The 21,997-nt window shown below is 31.3% G+C and overlaps 1 protein-coding gene and 1 long non-coding RNA gene across 3 annotated transcripts; one reads left to right on the forward strand and one right to left on the reverse strand.

The window, feature by feature from the left end:
• Window positions 1-2,094: 2,094 nt before the first annotated feature.
• LOC111709925 (protein spaetzle 3) lies at window positions 2,095-19,071 on the reverse strand. Of its 2 annotated transcripts, XM_023483869.1 has the most exons (12): window positions 18,828-19,070; window positions 12,976-13,040; window positions 12,733-12,763; window positions 12,581-12,663; window positions 12,313-12,387; window positions 11,968-12,024; window positions 7,250-7,369; window positions 6,855-6,905; window positions 5,241-5,331; window positions 4,709-4,743; window positions 3,410-3,553; window positions 2,095-2,779 (listed from the first exon to the last, which is right to left on the reverse strand). In XM_023483869.1, exons 1-12 carry the CDS (start codon window positions 18,870-18,872, stop codon window positions 2,740-2,742), a joined length of 837 nt encoding a protein of 278 aa, XP_023339637.1. In that variant the 5' UTR covers window positions 18,873-19,070; the 3' UTR covers window positions 2,095-2,739. The 2 variants fall into 2 exon arrangements, with proteins under 2 accessions (XP_023339637.1, XP_023339638.1); XM_023483870.1 differs by lacking the exon at window positions 11,968-12,024 and having other exon boundaries at window positions 18,828-19,071.
• An 834-nt stretch (window positions 19,072-19,905) lies between these two features.
• LOC111709916 (uncharacterized) lies at window positions 19,906-21,706 on the forward strand. Its single transcript, XR_002766966.1, has 3 exons — window positions 19,906-20,048; window positions 20,108-20,172; window positions 21,181-21,706. It is a non-coding gene; the product is annotated as an uncharacterized LOC111709916 (long non-coding RNA).
• Window positions 21,707-21,997: the final 291 nt, after the last annotated feature.

Genomic DNA, 21,997 nt, shown 5'->3' on the forward strand with positions numbered 1-21,997 from the left:
GATCGTGTTTTTAAACAAAGTTTATGATGTGTTATGAAATAGTTAATAGTTGTGTGTTTAGTTTTGATCCGATAGTTACGTATATTTATTTTATCAAAGAATTGACCTTGTTGGCGCAAATTCTATAAATATGATATTTTGCCATAGCGCACAATAGATTGACGCAGAAATAAATTCATGAAACTAAATAAAGTCAGATTTTTGATTCATTCCAAAGATTTATTTTTACAGACTACAGAGTGCAGAGGTCGAACATTTTTTGTCTAGTATCGTTAATCTTGAATGCCTTATCTCGATATCCAATGAGGGTATGTTTAAATTTGAATATTGAGGAGACAGGTAGAGAGGGAGGGTGGAGGGTGTAAAGTCTAATGAGGATATGAATAATAAACACTCACGATAATTTTAAAATTTTTAAAAGTTAATGATAAAATGAATTTACATAGGTTTTTATGCCATTTTCAAAAATGTTAATTATTTATTTGGGGTCTCCGTTGACAATGTCGGGGTCTTCGGTATGGAAGCGGCTGGGGTCTCCGGTACCACTCCGATGATGCTGCTTTCTTTCTACACTCTGTCATTCCATTTCTATATTTATTGGAAAACTAATTGCTAATAGGACTAGATTCTTAGTCACGCTACCATAAGTCTAAATAAACATGGGAATTAAGTGACGACTTTTATATCGTCTTCGATCCATACGGCATTTTTTCATGAAAACAATTATTGCAGTTTTCCAGTTTATACATCTGATATCGAAAACGCCTGGTCTTGCGATTTTCAAAATGTGCTCTACCTTATTTGTATCTTCTAAATTGACGGAGATATTGCAAAATTTGTACAAATTTCAATATATATCAAAATTGTCTCAATATCCTGGTCAATTGTTAAGGCTAAAGAAATGTACGTATACAGCCTCGTTTTTATACTTTCTATGCCATGCCTTTAATATCAGAAAACAAAGACGTCACTTTCAAGTCGTCCCTCAATTTCCATGGTTATCTGGACACCCTGTACATTGGGTGTTCTAAAAACGCTCTTCAAGGTACTAAAAAACTCTTCTTTTTTTCGTGAGATTATTTTCTTATTTTATAAATTATATTTTTTTATTTTTCATTTTATATCGCAGGTCGCCGTTATTTTAAACCACATCCGGTTAATTGTTCTGTTTTATAATCCGATATTGTTTTAAAAAATGGCAATTTCCTTTCGTTCACGATTTCAGAATTAGCGGTTTTTGCAGGCATCAACATACTAAATCAAAAAATCCTCTACGAAGACTTTAACAAAATCGTCACTCAATTCCATGCATTTTATTCGGACACCCTGTAGTAAAAACCAATACGTATCTTACATGGATAAATTAAAATCCAAATGTCGTACAATCTGAACAAATTTCAAGAAAAAAATTCTGTTAGTTATGACCAGAAAACTGTGGAATAGAAAGACGACTTTATAGCAATACTATAGTTGTTTTTGATGGTGTTACAGCAAATATTTTTTAGGGACACAATTACTAAATCACTAATAAAGTTATTTGTTTCTGTTCACACTGGACAATTGCTGTGTCTCATGCCTATTTGTAATATTTAAAGTCATAACTTGAGTCTAAAATGTCCTCTTCCTATTTCAGAGTTTTCTGGTTCTCACTGTAAATCAAATTTGACTGGTGGTTTATTTAAAAAAAGATACAGATATTATTAAAATTATATTAGAATATATATTTATTTACATTAAAATAATTATGAAATCATAGTTAACTTCCTAAAAATATAAGAAGTCTCTATTTTGCTAAATCCAAAAATTGTATTTGAGGATTGAGTAGTTCAATATTGAGCATAAAGAGACTGTAGACGTAATTTTAAGTCATCCTCCATTTAGAGATATGCATGTGAGATTTGCGACGGAATCCTTTATAGCATTTGTCTGATCAAGTGTACGCATCCTTATTTTTTAGCTTTTTTCATCGTTACTGGCGCCAATGCGAATCGATCGAAAGACACTAGTAGGATCGCATGAAATTACGCCAACATACCCTTTAATAGCTACACATTCTTCGTGTAAATGCCCTCTGGGGTGTTCTGACTAAATGCNGGGGTTCAAGACTAGAATAAAAAGTGAAATTTAATCGCAAGTCCTTCAAGATATGGTTAGAGTAAAAATTTGTTACAAAAATGGAAGAGAAAAGGGTTTTTTTATGACAGCTGGTTTGAAAACGGATAATTTGAATGCTTCTCAGTTTAAACAAAAAGCAACTATTTTTTTACGGAAAGCTTAATGGAAAGTAATTTGCGCAATTAAAAGAAAAAAACTTTTTTATCGAATTTCAATAAATTTTAATCTGTTTGGCTGAAAAATTCAAGAAATGTTGTTCGACAACTGAGAACTCTATTCTGATTGGCTAGATAATTAATGATCATTTCTGATTGGATAAAATGGAAGATCTGTTCTAATTGGTTCAGAAGGAAAGGTCTGCTCTGATTGGTTAGGAAAACTGAGAACTTGATTCTGATAGGCTAGAAAACTGAGAAGTTGATTCTGATTGGCTGGAAAACTGAGAACTTGATTCTGATCTGTTGGAAAACTGAGAACTTGATTTTAATTGGCTGAAAAACTGAGAACTTGATTCTGATTGGCTGAAAAACTAAGAACTTGATTCTGATTGGCGGAAAAACTGAGAACTTGATACTGATTGGCTGAAAAACTGAGAACTTGATTCTGATTGGCTAGAACTGTTCTTTAATTGGATGTGTTGCTCAGGAATGGATTCTTGTTGCATCTAAATAAAATCAATTGTCAACTCTTGTTATAGATTCGAAATATTAATAATTATTTAGAATAAAAGAAAGAAAACATTATAACTCAAGAAAAATGCGAATTAAACTAAAGGTAAGAAGTGACCTGTGGATTTACTCAACAATAACAAGAAAGAAAATGGAACGAATTTATCTTTCTCATTGTGAAACAGATAAGTTTTAATTGTACTGTAATGAAAAAGGAATTACGTCGACAGTCTCATTAATGAAAGAAAATGCCTGAGAATAAAAAATAAAAATAAATTCAACAATGTTTATTTTAAATTGACAGATTTTCTGTAAAAAAAATGTTGTAGAATTAATTACAATAAACTCCTTGATGTTTTATCTCCGCTGGGAACTTTTGTTTTGGATTGTTTGACCTCGATATCCACTCAGGGCACTTTTAATTTGAATATATATATAACTATATACCTTTTCATATCTTAAGTATAATCATTCTTCCCTTAAACCCTTGACCTGGCTGAGTATGATTACCATGCGGGATATCGAAATTAGATTAAATTAATCTGCAGATTAACAAAAGATCGAGATAAAATGCTTAATCTCGATATCCACAATACAAAATTTCCCAGCTCTGTTCAATGTTCTACCTGCAAACACAGCATGAAGGGAAAAGAAACCAATCCATGAAAACTCCAGCACAATCATTGTTAGGATCGTAGGCCAGCAGTCTGTGCCATTTATACTTCTGCTCGCAGGAACAGTCCCTTGTACATCGAGCTGTAGCAGAACCACTGAAAAAACAAGTGAACAGTCACTTTCTTTAAAAACTGAATGAAAATAGTCTCTTTCTAGAATAACCCTAAGAAGGAAACAGATCCTAAAGTATATAAAGAAGTCCTTTACTAAACCAATATAAGGAAGGAAAAGTCCCATGTTAAAACATTTAAGTATTAGTCCCATTCTATAATAGTTCTAGATTCTAATCAAAAAGGAAGAAGAAAAGGAAGCCATCTTGATTAAAACATACCAGAAGCAGTCCCTTTCTTCATAAAATAAATAGAAGGTGCAGGTTCTTATTGAAATGACTTAAAGAGAGAAATCCCTTTCTTTTAATAAGAACTAGAAGGTAGCAGGTTCTTAATAAAAAGAGTAAAAGGTGGCAGCCCAATGCTTGTAAAAAGAACTAGAAGGTAGCAGGTTCTTATCAAAAAGAGTAAAAGGTGGCAGTTCAATGCTTGTAAAAAGAAAAAAGAAAGTAGCAGGTTCTTATTAAAATTAGTAAAAGGGAGCAATCCCTTTCTTTTAATAAGAACTAAATATAAATAGTAGCCGGTTAAAAAGATTAAAAGGTGGCAGTCCCTTAATTCAATATATAACTAGAAGGTACAAAGGTTCTTATTGAAATGTCTAAAAGAAAGCAATTTTTTAAAAAGAGAATAAGGGGGTACGGTCCCGTTGTTAAAAAGAGGACTAGAAGTTAACAGGTTCTGATTGAAAATACTAAAAGCGAACAGTCCCATTGAAAAAGTATTTTAAAATTTTCGACTGGAGTGAAATTTGAAGACAATGTTTAGTTAAATCTAGTGTGAAATTACTGAGTAAATAGTCGGTAGAGGAAACGCCCTGAAATTGTTCAAAATCAAAATGGAAACTTTTTCAAAAGAACGTATGAGATAGATTTAGACTTTTATATCAGAAAGTTATTTTTGTAATCAAATGATTTACAAACTTAAAGAATGTCTTGTTTGGAAAATAATTTATCTCTAATCAGTATATTTTAAAGACAAACAAGTGCGTATACAGGAAATGTCCTTTTAGACATTCCAGGAGGGGTGAGGGGCAAAGCCCCAGTTGGGGGGCTGAATCCCCCCTGAAAACCAAAGTTTACATTTCTCCAGGGGGCCCTCTGATTACACCTCTGATGACAAACAATGAAAACAACTTACGAACAGATCTCTTGGTGAATCGCTTGCTCAAATGCCTGGGAAAACAACAAAAAAATGTCATTGAAATACATTTAGTTTTACTTTTATGCAATCTCTCTTCTTTTGCAAAGATAAGAGACGCAACAGAATGATTGAATCATTATAAAAAATGTTGAAAGGCTAATTTTTAAGTTTGGATGCAAACATTATGAAAATGAACGACATTTTTGAGATAATCTCGGTAGAAAAAGGTAAATATTTTGGTTATTTTTCATTTTATAACGGTTAAAAAAGACTCAATCTCTCTCAATGTTTTGAGGTTTTTCGTATTTATTAAAATATTGAGCTAGCCATAAGTTTTTCATTAAATAGCTGCAATTTCAAGTAAACTCAATTTTCGTTTATTTCAATTAGAAAAATAAGGATATTTCAATCATGCCGTATCAGACAAAGTTAAAAAGTATTTCGTTTACACATATATGGAGGGTCACTTGAAATCATTTCTGAATCCGACACTTTTAAATTTTTTCAAGTTTTTTTTTTGTTAAATTTCCTTGTTGTTAAGAATAGCTCTAACTTTTCCATTACTGTTACTGGCCCAGTACGGGGTTACAATCTCTATTTTGCTCTCACATACATCCTCCCTAGACACAATACAGGTTTATGTAAATGTATTGTTAAGTACAATGATGGCAACGTAGTATTTGTACACTCTCAGTACAGCTGTATTCTTAAATCACAAGTGTCAACTCAGTTTTTGTGTCCGACAAAATTATTAATAATAGTGATAATTCTTTAATAAAGAGCTTATCTTACAGTGAAAAAGTTTCAATTTAATGTCTTACTTATTTTCTGTTTTTACACTTTTTTATTTAATATTGGGAAACATGTCAAAAAATGTGAGAAAATTTTGTTTTTCTTGTTATATTTGACACTTGTGACGTCGTGTATAATTGATCCATTTCTCTGTTGCCACCTATTGTACCTGATAATCTATTTGGGTTTATGTAATATTTAATTTCGATAAATCTATATCATAAAGCTCTTCTCTCATATATAATATATGTTAGCTATAGCTGGCCAAAAGGTTTGACAAAATTGACTCAAAATTATTTTTTCAAAGCCAAGTTTTTTTCTTCAAATTCCAAGAGCAAGTTAGCTTTGAATAAATTGGAATAAAATTCGTGTTAGCTTTTTATTAGAAATATTGCTAAAGATTTGGTAATTCGCAACGGTTACATTGAGTACATGACAGATATAACTATGTTACGTGACATAAATTATATTCATTAGAGGTCCAGTGTAACACAAACACAACAAAGAATGAGACTTCAGAGACGACTGTACGGAATTTATATTGTCTGTTTCCTTATATTTAGGATTCCATTCAACTGTAAATTAGTTTTTTCTTTTTCCAATGGTTAAAAAGGCCAGAAAAGACTTTATTCATTGCAGTAGACTTAATTTAACCTGGAAAAAGTGTATTTTATTAGAAGACTTGAGAAAAACGACTTTCTATCCGCCTTCACCTGGTTCGGTCACGAAAGACAACTATTTGTTGTTTTCAAATCCCTACATCTTTGCAACCTGATGATGTAAACCGATGATATTTCAAATTAAAATTATTTGATCTAACAGAATTCTTAATTTGAAATATCTAACCTCTACAATATTGAGTTGCAAAGATTTGGGGATTAGAAAATCAAAGTGTGTGGCAAAGACGCAAATCCTTTGTTCGAGGACAAAAAAAACATTATGATCTTGTTAAAACACAACGACTAAAAATCAAGTTTTTAAATGGCTTTGATAAAAATTGCATTCCTTCAGATGTTGGCGCTGCTGTAAAATATTTAATAATAAATTTTATTCTGTGGCAATAAATGAATTCTTGACTCTGTTTATCAACGAAGCTTATCTGATTGAAAACTTGGACTCAATATTTTGATTAGAAATATTAATAATGGATTTTATGTGATAATTTTAATGATATTGATGTTGAAGAAAGATATAATATAATAATATAGATAATTACAACAACTACTACAGCAACAACAAGAACAACATAGAAAATACAGAACAGAGATTAGAATCTATTATCTTTACAAGAAAAACAACAACAACAACAACAATAATAATAACAACAACAACCACAACAAAAAGTAGATACTTGTTTGTATTTGTTTCAGGGGCTCCAGGAAAGTCTGCTTGTCTCTTTCCCCTGAATTAAATTTTTAAATAAAAATATTTAAAAATTAATTAGATACAAAATTTCGCTTTTATAGATCAAAAAGAATATTTCTTTAAAATGATGAATTCACTGCAAAAAAAGATGTGCATGCTCTCGTACAAAAATCTAGCAATATTTTGAAAAATTTTCTTTTTAACTTTTTAAACAAGGACGTTGCCTTTTTAAAATGTACATTTCTAAATACAAATTAACTACTAACATTTCTATTTGATGTTTCTGTTAGAAAATTAATATCAAGAAATTTGCAATTGTAAGTTGTAACTGAATTATTTAATTTTGTAATTATTGTTTTTATAAATAATAAATAAATTAACCTCGATGTTGAAGTTGCATTGAATCCCTCCAACTCCTCCTCCAAGGGAGCCTCCTCTGCCTCAAACTCTTCTTGTGCCTCCATCTCCTCCAGGGTTCCCTCCAACACATCTCGTCGAAATCTGAATGATGATAATAATAATAATGATAACAATAATAATAATAATAATAATAATAATAATGATAATAATAATAATAATAATTATAATAATAATAATAATAATGATAATTATAATAATAATAATAATGATAAAAATAATAATAATAATAATGATAACATTAATAATGATAATAATAATTATAATAGTAATAATAATATATGTAATAGCTAGTAATCAATTAATTATGATGCGTGCAACTACTAAAATACAAATAAAAAATGCGTGCTAAATAGAAAATTATGCATTCTTTAAAGAATACTCTAATTTTCCAATTAACCTTTCTTTAAGCCCTCACCTACCCCTACCCCTTCCATAAATACTTACCTACATGCCAATTAACATGAAGAAAAATAAACAATAAGAAATTCCTGTGCATAAACTATGCAAAAAGTTTGCAATAAAATGTTGATTATGTTATTTCTGAGGTTTCAATACTCTAAGGATTGCAGAATATTTGCAGGTATTAAAGGGACTGTCCACGTCATTTTCAGTGATTATTTGTCTGTGCTAAATATTCCAAATAGATTATCAAGTACAATAGGTGGCAACAGATATATGAACAAATTATATAATATGAAATATATATAAAAATTTCCAAAATTGAATAAATAAGTGTAAAACAGAAAATAAAGAACACATAAAATTAATATTATTTAACTGAAAGATAAGCACTTATGTCTAAAAATATCACTTATATTGATAATTTTTTCGGGCACAAAAACTAAGTTGACAATTGTGACGTCAGAATTGCCATCTATTGTATACTAGAATCTATTTGAGTTATTCTAAAAGAGTATTTCTTTTCAAGACATAGAAACGATAATATTTTTGCATTTTGGGAACGTAATGGTTTAGGGTCACTTAAAATAAGGTGCATAGTAACCTTAACTTTGTACAATTTTGTAATTATCTTTTAAAAATACCTTTTCAAAATATAATAAAAAAAATGTTTAAAAACACAGTCTCTTCAAATTGTTTAATTCTGCACAGGGGCTGGTTAAAATTAACCTTTTAAAATAGATACCGTAGCACTAAACCACAGTATTTTATACAGTATTTTTATCCAAATTTATTTTATTGTTTACTGTTTTCAAGGGACTGCAAGTCCAGGTACAAAGAAAAATTAATTTTAAAAATACAGAGAAAGTTTTAGTAAAGCACATTGTTAGAAGAATTTCAAAATTATTTGGTATGTGAGATATCCCTAATGTTATGTTCAAAATGTTCATTATTTCGAAATAGTTTTTTCATTCGAAGTTACGAACATTATATTAGTTTTTTTTCTGGCCGAAAATTAAGAAAGTGAAAGAAGACAGGAAAGAAAAGGGAAAATAAAATAGAAAATTAAGAATTTGATGTTATATACGAAATTTTTAATCGCCGTTTCATGAAAAATTCTCAAATCTCAATAATAATAATCTTAATAAACATGGGAGTTCAGTGACGAATTCGATATCGTCTTTTCAATAATTCTTTGATTTAATATAGTGATACCTACTGAGAAAGCTGTATTCCGTAAGATTTTCGTCTGCTATGTTTACAATTTGTTTATTTATGTTTTGACCTCATAAAAATTTAGTAGTATACAAACAGAGTAAACTTGTCCGTCGTCTTCACTGTTCATCTTGTGGAGCCATTATAGGCACATCTTTACAGCCATTTACCGTTTTCATAAAATAAACTCTAGCAGGCATAATAATAGTGTGGCTTTTGAAATTAGGTACAGTGAAACCCTTAATAACGAATACATCGGAAGAATTTATCAAATGTCATCTTGAAAAATTATTCAACGAGTTCTATACTATATTACGTAAATTTCAGTATTTGCGAAAATAAATAAATAGCCATGAATATGCGGGAACAGTTTTAAATAGTTCCATATAATTATTTAATTAGAAAAATAAATATCTGCGACATTCCGTTATCAGAAAGTGAAGAATACGACATTTGATGAATTCTTTCGATGTATTCTTTATTAAGGGTTTCACTGTATTACAATGCTAATTCATAACAAGACGATATCGAATTCGTCACTGAATTCCATGTTTTTTGGGACACCCTCGATCATAGAATTAGAGTTTATGCTGGATTCAAATCAGGTCATTTTTAAGCATCTAAGGATTTATAAAATAAGGAGAAAATAAGCTTTATATGTGCATAGATAACTTTTCTCTATGCTTGTTTGGTTTATTTTCTTTGGCATATCTAAAAGGGATCATGGCATGGCTTTTAAAGAGAATCCATTTCGGAACTGTTAAAATTTGTCAAAAAGAAATAACAGAAACATCAAATAGAAATTTTAGTGGAAAATGCTAATTCATAATTCTTAAGAAAAAGATTTCTTTTTTAAATCTTAGAGGGACTACAGGCAACTTTTAAATCTTAGAGGGACTACAGGCATTTTTTAAATCTTAGAGGGACTACAGACATTTTTTAAATCTTAGAGGGACTACAGGCATTTTTTAAATCTTAGAGGGACTACAGGCATTTTTTAAATCTTAGAGGGACTACAGGCATTTTTTAAATCTTAGAGGGACTACAGGCATTTTTTAAATCTTAGAGGGACTACAGGCATTTTTTGAATCTTAGAGGGACTACAGGCATTTTTTAAATCTTAGAGGGACTACAGGCATTTTTTAAATCTTAGAGGGACTACAGGCATTTTTTAAAATGACTCTCAATGCAAAGATGGCATTACCCTTGAAACCTTTATCTGATCAATAATGATATTGTCGTGTTACTAAACTTAAATAATGATATTGTCGTGTTACTAAACTTAAATAATGATATTGTCGTGTTACTATAAATCTTAAAAGGGTAAGATTTGTTTTCCTGCAGTAGAAATGTTAAGATAACTTTTGTAGAGAAACCACAATTTAAAAAATTCAGTGTTTAGGAGTATAAACATTGATATCTATTGATATCCCCCCCCCCTGCCGTATATAAATGTTTCGGAGGTGGGTGACTGGGCAGATCTGATTATAATCTTTTAACCATTCTCGTATTATCATTCATAGATACTTTAGATAGTAAATCATTTATACAATCATTAAAGGGACTGTAAAAGTAGTTTCAAATGACCCTCTAATGTTAGAGTTGCAAGTTTCAAAACGGTATACCCGTTGTTTTTGATTTTGAAATTTTTTTAAAAATCGGATCTTTTAAAAAGTGAGCCGTAAATTTGAAGCCTTGAATCAGTCATATCAAGATTTAAATTGAAGGTCACATGAAAGAAATTGAGTCTTTGTAGCAAATCCTAATTTTCTAATACCTATATCTGTGCAACCAGATGATGCAAACCGCTGACATTGTGAAGCAAAGATGAAGGAATTTAAAAATCAGAGTTTGAGGCAAAGACTCAATTCCTTTAATTTCGAGAATTTTCCCCACAATCTTAAATCTTTAGGGAGACAAAATTCAATGATGAACGCTATTTCTACAGGGGACATTATTTCCAAAACCAACACTTGGCCCATTTCTAACACTGAGTGTTAGAAATGGGCCAAGTGTTGGTTTTGGAACTTGAAATAATACACTCGAGATGATACATCAAAATGATATAAATAAATAAATTATGAATTGATATAATGTGAAATCAGTTAGATACCTCTCATGACACATTTTTAAACTGTTTTAAAGAGCTAGCCTATCTTAAGAATTCTAATATATTGAAATTTCTTTGTATAAAGTAAAAAATAAGAATACAGCACACAATTTTCGTATGGAAAACTTATAGCGAAATTAGTTATCAATATAATGCATAATGAGACTTGAAATATTTTAAATTTATACTTTTTATAAAAAAATAAACGTATTATTTTATATCGATATTTAAGATTTGAAAGGTATTTTTGTATAATCAAGATTTAAGATTCATTCGTAGGTGTGCCATCACATTTATACATTGACTCATAATCTAAATGATCATTGATTTTATTATAAACCATTGTATTTAAATTTAGTTGAAAAACTATCAGATATTAATTCCTATAGACCTTAGTTTTTACAAATGACGAGTCTTTCATAACGAACTGAAACTTCTGAAATTTGACAGTTCCTTAGGTTGAATTTTGTTTTCTACCTTTGGTAGTCTTTTCTTGGTGTACCTAAGGATTTGGCACAGAATACAAATTAAATTTGATTAAGAAGAATTTGAGCAATGATTGAGCTCTGAGGCTAGAATCAAAACTTACTGAAATTCCTTAAACACTTAAAAATGTGTCCACAAAGGAAAAAGATTAAAATAAAAGAATATTTTCCCAACTTTGTAGTATCTCTTTCCCTCCATTTAAAAAACCTCCCCAGCCCCGCCCCCGTAATCGTTGAAGATTTTTAAATTTTCAAAATGAGCTAGCCTTTGTTTTTCCTGTGAACATGCATTACACCTATACACTTCAGTCCATTCCCAATATAAGGGGTTTATATTTTTACTTTTACTAAAATATGAAATTAACCGTGAAACACGAAATCTGCGATCTACAATGTATTTACAGTATGAACATGCCATTTTTAAACGAAATTTTAAAATCTACATCCGAGCAGTTTACAGGCAGTTCTACCTTTTAAATCCAGGGGCAGAAACAAATTGTGACGTCAGGGGCGCCGAAACGCTATAGCTGGAACAAATTTTGTTAATCAGTGTTATGTATTCAGCCATATAAAGGTATTAAAGCGTGAGTGACAAGTGTGTCCATTAGAATAATCAAAATGGCAGTGTCCAGTACACGTGGGCGCCGCCATCTTAGGAAATTGTTAAAATCCGCGAGTCACTCAACGGGACAATCTCGTGGATTAACATGCTGATTATATTTGACGATTTAGTCACTAGTCAATGGTGTCTTAAAAAAGTGTCAAGTATAAGTGTGATAATCTTTAAAAAAAGTTTTCCCCAAAAAGGCTATTACCTGGATATGCCGTTAAAGGTCCTGACAACCCTGACTGTTGTAACCGTTGTGGTTTGCTGAAGTTCTCCGTACATCCTAGAAATTTCTTTTGAAAAAAAATCTTGAAATATATGCATTTTCAATATTTAACTAATTTAAGCATTAAAAAATGCATTCAGTCCAATTTTGCTAAACTGTTTTGTGCACCTTAAAAATACAATTTTAAAATTAAGGTTGTGATGAAAATAATAAGATTTTCATTTGATTTTTAATTGTTCTACCATCTTACCTTCTCATTAGAGCTTTGTTATCATCTATAAACTTCTCTATAAAAGTATTCGGGTAATTTGTTCCTGCAGAGGGACAGAATAGCTGATATTATTATAATTATTATTATTATTACCATTATCATTATTATTATTATTATTATTAAATCATTACCTGATTTAATCGTTTAACACAAGGGAGCCCCCTGTTAAAATAAACCAAATTAAATTTTTTTTTCAAGTACTTTATTTGACATTTTCCGAAATGTTAAGTTTCATGTTATTTGATAAAACTCCAATAAAATCGCTCAGTAAGTCATCTACAAAATTCAATCCCCCTCTCTCTGTTTTGGAATTTTCCGAGGCATTGAACACAACATGAATCCCACTCCACCAAATAATTTGGTTTGTTATTTTCCTAATAATTTCTCCGCCGCCATTGTTAACATCCATCATGGCGTCTAAGCTCCCCACAACACACACCTAAACAATTGGGGTTTATTCACATTCTTTAAGTATACGATAGTCGGAGAAAGTCGTCTTTGATCTTTGAATTTATTTGTAACTTATGTTCGTAAACCTACTTTAACATGTCATGATTCTTTAAACAACAACCACAACATTCTTCTATCCTGACATTTCCAAAATGTGTTTTGCCTTTTTTATGCTGTCAACATTACCGTAGAAATCAATATTTCAAAGAAAATGTACGACCTTTAAGTCGTCTTGCTACTGCCATGTTTGGTGGGACACCCTGTACAACTCTTCCCTAAAACCCAATATTTATTCAATCAGAGTACAGCAAATCCCTGTAGTACACACCGAAAGCTTAGTTTAGAGTGAAATTGTTTTTGCATGATTGTTCACATTGCACATGATTGCATGGAAAACAGCAAGAGAGTTGATTGATTAACCATTAATGAGAGATCGGTGTATCTCTTTCATACTTTTGAAACAGTAAATTATAAAGTAGCAAGCAACAAAAATGAAAAAACCCCTGTCAATAATCCTTTTTGTCCCTGTAGGAGAGGATTTAAACCGCTGTGCGCTGCGCGTAAATTAACCGTATACTATATACATACTTCCGGAAGATTTTGGGTGCGCCTCTGTACTCTGCATCCCACCTGTAGGGGTCACCAAAAGTTTGCGCATTTGGGTAAAAAATGTGTAGTATTACAAGGAGTTCTTTCTCATGCCAAATATCAAATCTAAGTAGAATCGGAAATTCCATTAAAACGAGCGCATTGACCTTTCGTTGAAATCACTGGACGGGAGAAACGGGAGTTCAAGAAAATAGGGATCGATAGATACTGATGGAAGAGGGGGGATATGGATAATGAAGGGAGTGGGAGGGGGGGTTTTGATGCCGAAGAATGAGGAGGGGGGGGGGGTTTAAAGATACTAGATAGCACCAGTTTTTTCAACGATAAATAGAACAGAATATAACAGGACAAACTGGAAATTAATTAAAAACATTGTAGATATGTATATTGCCATACATAATTGATCTTATTAAAGGGACTGTTAGCGTAATCTTTAGTAACCCTTCATGCAATGATAATGCCCTATTCACAACGATGGCTTAAACGCTTTGTCTGATCAAGTATGATTTATATATGAATGTTTTAGATTTTAAAAACTGATTAATTTCAATTTTTAGTTTTCCACAAAAGTGACCTGCACATCATATAAAGGAAATATCAGAATTGTAAACTTTTAAACCTAAAAAAAAAAAACATTATCTTTTCATTAAAGATTTCAAGAGTATCGTTGCCTTTGTACAGAGGGTCACTTGAAATTACACTTACAGTCCCTTTAACTACTTTACAGCCCCTTTACCTACTTTACAGCCCCTTTACTTACTTTACAGTCCCTTTACCTACTTTACAGCCCCTTTACCTACTTTACAGTCCCTTTACCTACTTTACAGTCCCTTTAACTACTTTACAGTCTCTTTAACTACTTTACAGTCCCTTTACCTATTTTACAGCCCCTTTACCTACTTTACAGTCTCTTTAACTACTTTACAGCCCCTTTACCTACTTTGCAGTCTCTTTAACTACTTTACAGTCCCTTTACCTACTTTACAGCCCCTTTACCTACTTTACAGTCTCTTTAACTACTTTACAGTCCCTTTACCTACTTTACAGCCCCTTTACCTACTTTACAGTCCCTTTAACTACTTTACAGTCCCTTTAACTACTTTACAGTTCCTTTACCTACTTTGCAGTCCCTTTACCTACTTTACAGTCCCTTTACCTTCTTTACAGTCCCTTTACCTACGTTACAGTCCCTTTACCTACTTTATAGCCCCTTTAACTACTTTACAGTCCCTTTAAATACTTTACAGTCCCTTTACCTACTTTACAGTCCCTTTAACTACGTTACAGTCCCTTTACCTACTTTACAGTCCCTTTACCTACGTTACAGTCCCTTTACCTACTTTACAGTCCCTTTAACTACTTTACAGTCCCTTTACCTACTTTACAGTCCCTTTACCTACTTATAGTCCCTTTACCTACTTTACAGTCCCTTTAACTACTTTATAGTCCCTTTACCTACTTTACAGTCCTTTAACTACTTTATAGTTCCTTTAACTACTTTACAGTCCCTTTAACTACTTTACAGGATTATTGTCATCTTGGATGCTTTAAAATTTTTATTTTTTATTTATTTTAATTTCTATTGCAGATGCAAGTAAGGGCTGATTATTATAAAAATATACATAGATTAGCAGTGAATTTAACATTTATTTATAAAAAGTAGTAAATTCGGTTTGTTTATTTGTCCAATCGTAACACTTGCAATTCCTTTACAGATTTGTCTCAGTTTGAATAAAGATTAACCATGGGAATATTGATTAAAATTATTTTAAGCTGATTTGGTACTATACTGTATTGTACTCAACTCTATGTAATTGTATACTAGTACTTTAATGTACCCCCCCCCCCCTCCGTTCTGTCCGTTCCTTCTTCCTGCAGTTAGTAAAAGGGACTGTAGGCCTAATTTCAAGTGACCCTACATGCAAGGATAACAATTCCTGATTTATAACGGTAACCTTGAAACCTTTATCTGATCAAATTTGTGGAAGATACTGTAGTTTTTAAACACTCGAAAAGTGTTTATTTCTGTAAGTTTCTCCATTGCTTCTTTAAAACAAGAAAAATGCGGAAGTAACAGAAAAAATGATATTCAATTCATTCTTGATCAGACAAAGCTTTTAAAGGTACAGTTGTAAATCGGACATGTTCTATTGTCATCTTTGAATGAAGGATCACTTAAAATTAAGCTTCCAGTCAAAGAGAATAGAATGTATATTAGAGTGGAATTCACTAGAAAAAAGTGTAAAACGGCCATTTTGTTGTACTGTTTCCATACCGCAGGTGTACTTCACATATTTGCGCCCTTTTGGGCCCTGGAACATCAGTTTTTAGAAAATCTAAAATTAATTTTAATAGAAAACGAAATTATGAAATAGGCTGGTTTGATAATTGACCAATGATCATTTCACATAGACTCTATGCCTTCCACTTTACAAAACAGGATACAATCCATACAGGATACAATCCATACAGGATACAATCCATACAGGATACAATACAGGCTCGATACAATCCATACAGCCAACAGGATACAGCCCAAACAGAATAAAATCCATACAGAATACAATCAATACAGGATGCAACACATGGAATTCCTGTGTTCATGTTAAACCTTTAAGTTCTAGGATTAACAGAATGTATCACATTTTTAATGGGACTAAAACTAGCGGAGTTCCCAGCTGGAAAGAATGAAAAGTGGAAAGCTCTCAAGTGACAAGTGTAATGGTTTAGGAAAAACCAGAGAAGAATGGTTTATGAATAAAAATGTCCAGATTTAAATATTCTTCTGAATTTTTATCTTTACTGATTAGTAAAGGGAATGTGGGCAAGATCGTTCAATGATACAGGGTTACCCACAATGGATAAGACTTTAGAGACGACTGTACGGAATATATACTTTAGAGACGACTGTACGGAATATATACTATAGAGACCACTGTACGGAATATATACTTTAGAGACGACTGTACGGAATATATACTTTAGAGACGACTGTACGGAATATATACTTTAGAGACGACTGTACTGAATATATACTTTAGAGACGACTGCACGGAATTTTTTTTCGTCTCTTTTCTTATATTTATAACTTCCTGAGATTGTAAACGTGATTCATTCGTTGCCAAATTATTAAATAAACCAAACTAAAATATTACATATGTACAAATGTTTCAGGTCGTCTTTACACTCTCATACTTTGCAGCCAACCCTGTACAACGAGTGTTGAAAAGTTATTTTACATATTCATATCTGTCCAATATGCAAAATTAAGAATTTTAAATAATAATCCACTCTTTTAACCGCCATTTTTTAACTCCCCCTTTTAACCCCCTCTTTTAACCCCCATTTTAATTTCCAATTAAAAATTCATTAATTTTAATTGGGAATGAAAAACTTTTTAAAATGACATTTAAATTTTTTTTTGAGTTCGTGGTTGAATTGTTGTGATGCATTGGGAAAAATTTGTGTTCTGGACTGTTCAGAACAAAATAGTTACTAAAACTCAAATCCATTAAAATGCAGCTTAAAGGCTAATTATTTTATTACCTTCTATAAAAACAATAAATTTACATCGTTAAGAAGTTAACTTGCAATTCAACTTTTTCACTTTATAAATTTTAATTATTATGGTATCCACACATTTCAGTGAATTATAATCGAGGTTGCCAAAAATAGACCTAAATGACTTGAGTATTTGCCACAATTCACAAACTCCGATTTTATAATCCCTATGTCTATGTAGCCTAATGTCGTAGAGTTTTGATAATTCAAACTATGAATTATGTTAGATCAAATTATACCAGGGTTTACATCATCAGGTTGAAAAGATATATAAATAAGAAAATTTCAGTTAGTGAAAAATTTCTTTTCCATTAAAAAATAAGTAGATTCATTCCGTTTTTGTACCCACTGAATTGGAATTAGATTTCAGTAATTTTGTTAGATTTAAAAAATGTGTATCCACAAAAAAAACATTTTCACTGCAGGATAGGAAGCCGCTGACCTTAAAACTTTACATTTTTAATATTTAGCTGATTTTGAAAACTTTACATTTTCAATATTGAGCTGATTTTATAAACTTTACATTTTCATTATTTAGCTGATTTTGAAAACTTTACATTTTCAACATTTAGCTGATTTTGAAAACTTTACATTTTTAATATTTAGCTGATTTTGAAAACTTTACATTTTCAATATTTAGCTGATTTTGAAAACTTTACATTTTCAATATTTAGCTGATTTGGCATTTGGTGTTTTTTTAGGGGGGGGGGGATGCTTCCGACTCTGTTTCAACTTATTTCTAGATCCCAATACTATTTAAAATTAAAATACTATACTGTGCATAAAGTCCTGCATCAAAATTAAAAAATGTCATTTCTGAAACAAAACTTTAAAAAGTTTTTCCTTCTATTTTTTCCAGCCTGATTAGATGTAATAATAATAAAAATGAAGATTGTTAACAAGACTCGAATTTGATAATTCAAAACTTAAACACTATTTTTTAAGTTTTCTATAAAATGTTACTCCCAAACTGATCAATAAAGTAAGAAAATTAGACCCAAATTTGTCAGTTTATCTTTTCAAAACTTTTTCAGTTTTCAGCTATCTTATCTATGATTTTAGTTTGGTACTCTGACCGGCCCGACCGGTCCATCTATTTACCTGTTATCAATAAATTAGTTCAATATCAATCGTTTTTCAATACGGACGGAATTAGGCTGGGTAGGCTGTTAGTTTTTATATCGTGGCTGTTAGCTGTTAATACAGTCAAGATTGACTGAAGGACTAGAGTTTGAGACAAGTAGTTACTTAGTTTATCGGGCTAGATCGTTACATGTGTATAAATCTTTATCAAATGTTTCTTCTTATAGAACAACAAAAAACAACTTGTAAACAAAGGCAATTTTTGAAAATGTTAACTGCACCATGAAAATACATTTTTCTCAGGTTTAATGGCTAGATTTTAGTTTTTAATTTTATGAAAGAAAGAGCAATATATTGAAATTGAGAACGCAATTTATAATAATTGGTTTTTAAGCAAGCGTAAACCGCGAGAGGTTTGACGCAAAACAGATTGATTTCCGTGGTTTATTGTTGGCTGACGCAAAATGTGCGTCACGGTCACGGATTTTCGTATCTTCGACAATATAGTAAGGAAAATACTTACCACTAAAAGAAGCGCAGGCAACGCATGTCTGAAACACATTTTCATAATCCCTCAAATCCGAGTTGACGGAATCTTTTGTCACAACTAAATGTTAATGTTCGCCGATTCAAAAATATTCTGGGGTTTCAGCTATTTTTGAATATCTTCTATCTCCAACTAAATCCACATCAATGTTTCTTGATCTTGGATTAGAGCGAGATAACGCAGATCCGCTTCTCTCAAAGGTTGAGCGCAAACTGTGAACGAAAAAGCGTGCTTGTGTTGCGTTCATCTGCGTGTGTGTATATCAACCCAGGGTCAAAAAAACTTCACAAAACAAAACGGAAAAATGCGTCATCATGGAAAAATGTTGAATTTTGGCATCTTTATTTTTCTAATTATGATATAATTACCAGGGCGGGGATATAGACTTGTAAATGGTGACCACGCCCATCAATAGTTTCAGTAGTAAACCAGGACTTCAGGGCTATCCAGGCCCACACACTGCCAAGGGGGCGGTGCACCCCGCAGCATTATGTAATAAAGGCAGCCACCCCTTTAGAAAATACATTAAGCTTTTTTCTCCTTTTCCTTTGGACCGTTTCATTTGTCTTCTCTTATTTACCTTTGCTAGTTCTATTTTTCTTTAATGTCTTTTTCATCTTTTTTTTCAAATTTTTCAGTTTTTTCTTTTCTTTTTCATTATCTTTAATTTTTCATTGTATTTCTAATTTTTTTGTCATTTTTTTGCCTGGGATAATTTAAACCACGTAAATGTAAAGTGTGTGTGTGTGGGGGGGGGGGTTAAGTCCAAATTGCCCCCCTTTTATTATCCTGCGAAGAATTTAACAATTTCAGACCTCTTTTAGGAATACAAGAAAGACGAAATTACACTTAAAGTAATCTTATATGGGTATTTGATGTTGTTATGAAGCAAATATTCAATTGTTCAATGAATCAGTTAATTTAAAAAATGTTCAATGAATATTTTTGGATTTAGTAATTCATTTTGTTCCTTGCAATATCATTGCAGTTGTTTTCCTTGTTTGCTAATAAATCATTTGAAAAATATAAAAAGTAGAAATCATATTTCAGAAATTAATGAAGCCAGTGTTCTGCAGATAACTGTAAACAAACATTTAGTTTTCACCTTATGTCAACAAATCTGACTCTGGTCTTACCTTGTATCTCTAGTTAACAACTTCAAGGGTTAACGAAATTGAATGAAAAATTTTAAATCAGGTTCGAATTCAAAACAATAAACCATTGAACAAGTAATCCTGACTAAAAATGTAATTTAGCATCTGAATATTTTTTATTCTCTGTGATGTAGAAATCCACCAAACCCTGCTTAGACATGATTTAGGTGAAATTTTTTAACACTCTTAAAGGGACTGCCAGCGTAATTTCAAGTGTCCTTCGATGCATACACAACTGTGCCCTGAAAACGTTGTTTGATCATGTATGAATTCGATATCATTGTTTTATATTTGATAACTTATTATTTTCAATTTTAGGTTCTCTTCAAAACTGACTTATGTAAAGGTTTCAAGGGTACTGTTGTGAATCGGGAATTGCCATATTTGCATAGAGGATCACTTGAAATTGTGTTTACAGTCCCTTTAAAAATCTGCTTCTGCAAATATTTACAAATAGAAACAGAGAGTTCTCTAGTCCTTGGTTGTCCACAGTGTGTCAACAAAACCGATTTTAAAATAATTTTATTTCATGAATTGAATTGAATATTTCAAAGTGTTTTTTACACATGAGATCCATAAAACTGTGGAAGAGGAGGACGATATATATACAATTTATATGTGCAGTTTAGGGAATCTGAGTACGCCGCACAATTTATATTATTGGACATTTCAGATCAGAGCTTGAGTCTAATAGAATGTTTTTTTTCTTGAAACACTTACCCTAGCAAAAGAAACCTGAAAACTTTGTTCGTAATTTAGCGAACGCTATAGAAAACATTTCTAAATTATGAATATGTTTTTCGAAATTATGGACAAGGTATTAGGAATATATCACAAATTTTTTATCTCTATCATTTTGTTTACAATTTCGAAAATATATATTTTCATTTTATAATGCTTTCGCGAAAAATAAAAGGGGGTATAGGCTGATACGAAACAAATTTATTTAAAACGACGATTTTATGTCCGCATGGTGTCTCTCCTACGTAAAACCATCGAAACATCGAGAGCAGAGACACCTGGCGGTCAACTAATCGTCGTTTAAATTGCATAAAATATAAAACTAATAAAAATTATATGAAACATCACCTATTTACTAATGCATCGAATTGCATTGACACCTATAGGTTATAATATCTGAAAAACCAATTTTAGAATTAATTTAATTATTTAAGATCTGAGTTGAATAATGTAACTCTGTGTATTTGTATGGACGCTAAGCTCTGAGGTAAAAGACATTTTTAACCATTTTCTCCTTCTGGACGCAACAGATAATAGTATAATAAATAGTAATCGATATCGAATTCGATTCGATATAAACCTATACCCCCCCCCCCCTTCATTTTCAAAAGATCTTGATCAATATTTACATGTTTTCCGTGACACCCTATTTGGCCCGGGTTCAATAAACCCATTGTTTGTAAACCGGGTTTGTAATATCAATCTTTATAGGTTTCACTCAATATACAGTACAGGGACATTATAACCCGGGACTATTATCAATCTTTATATTTTCAAACTCAATATACAGTACAGGGACATTATAACCCGGGACTATTATCAATATTTATAGTTTTCACTCAATATACAGTACAGGGACATTATAACCCGGAACTATTATCAATCTTTATATTTTTATACTCAATATACAGTACAGGGACATTATAACCCGGCACTATTATTAATCTTTATCTTTTCATACTCAATATACAGTACAGGGACATTATAACCCGGGACTATTATCAATCTTTATATTTTTATACTCAATATACAGTACAGGGAATTATAACCCGGGCCAACTATTATTCAATTTATAGTTTTACTTAATATACACTATTATCAATCTTTATATTTTTATACTCAATATACAGTACAGGGAAATTATAACCCGGGACTATTATCAATCTTTATATTTTTATACTCAATAAACAGTACAGGGACATTATAACCGGGCCAGATATTATTCTTTATAGTTTTACTTAATATACAGTA

The sequence above is a fragment of the Eurytemora carolleeae genome, unplaced genomic scaffold (genome assembly GCF_000591075.1).
Source record: "Eurytemora carolleeae unplaced genomic scaffold, Eaff_2.0 scaffold1014, whole genome shotgun sequence".
NCBI classification, from domain to species: Eukaryota; Metazoa; Arthropoda; class Copepoda; order Calanoida; family Temoridae; genus Eurytemora; species Eurytemora carolleeae.

Coding starts and splice junctions, on each gene's coding strand:
- LOC111709925 (XM_023483869.1), bottom strand. CDS start 18,872: ATGAAAATGTGTTTCAGACATGCGTTGCCTGCGCTTCTTTTAGTG. Junction 12,664..12,732: donor GTGTTAAACGATTAAATCAG/GTAATGATTTAA, acceptor TAATAATATCAG/CTATTCTGTCCCTCTGCAGG. Junction 12,025..12,312: donor ACCTTTAACGGCATATCCAG/GTAATAGCCTTT, acceptor AATTTGTTCCAG/CTATAGCGTTTCGGCGCCCC.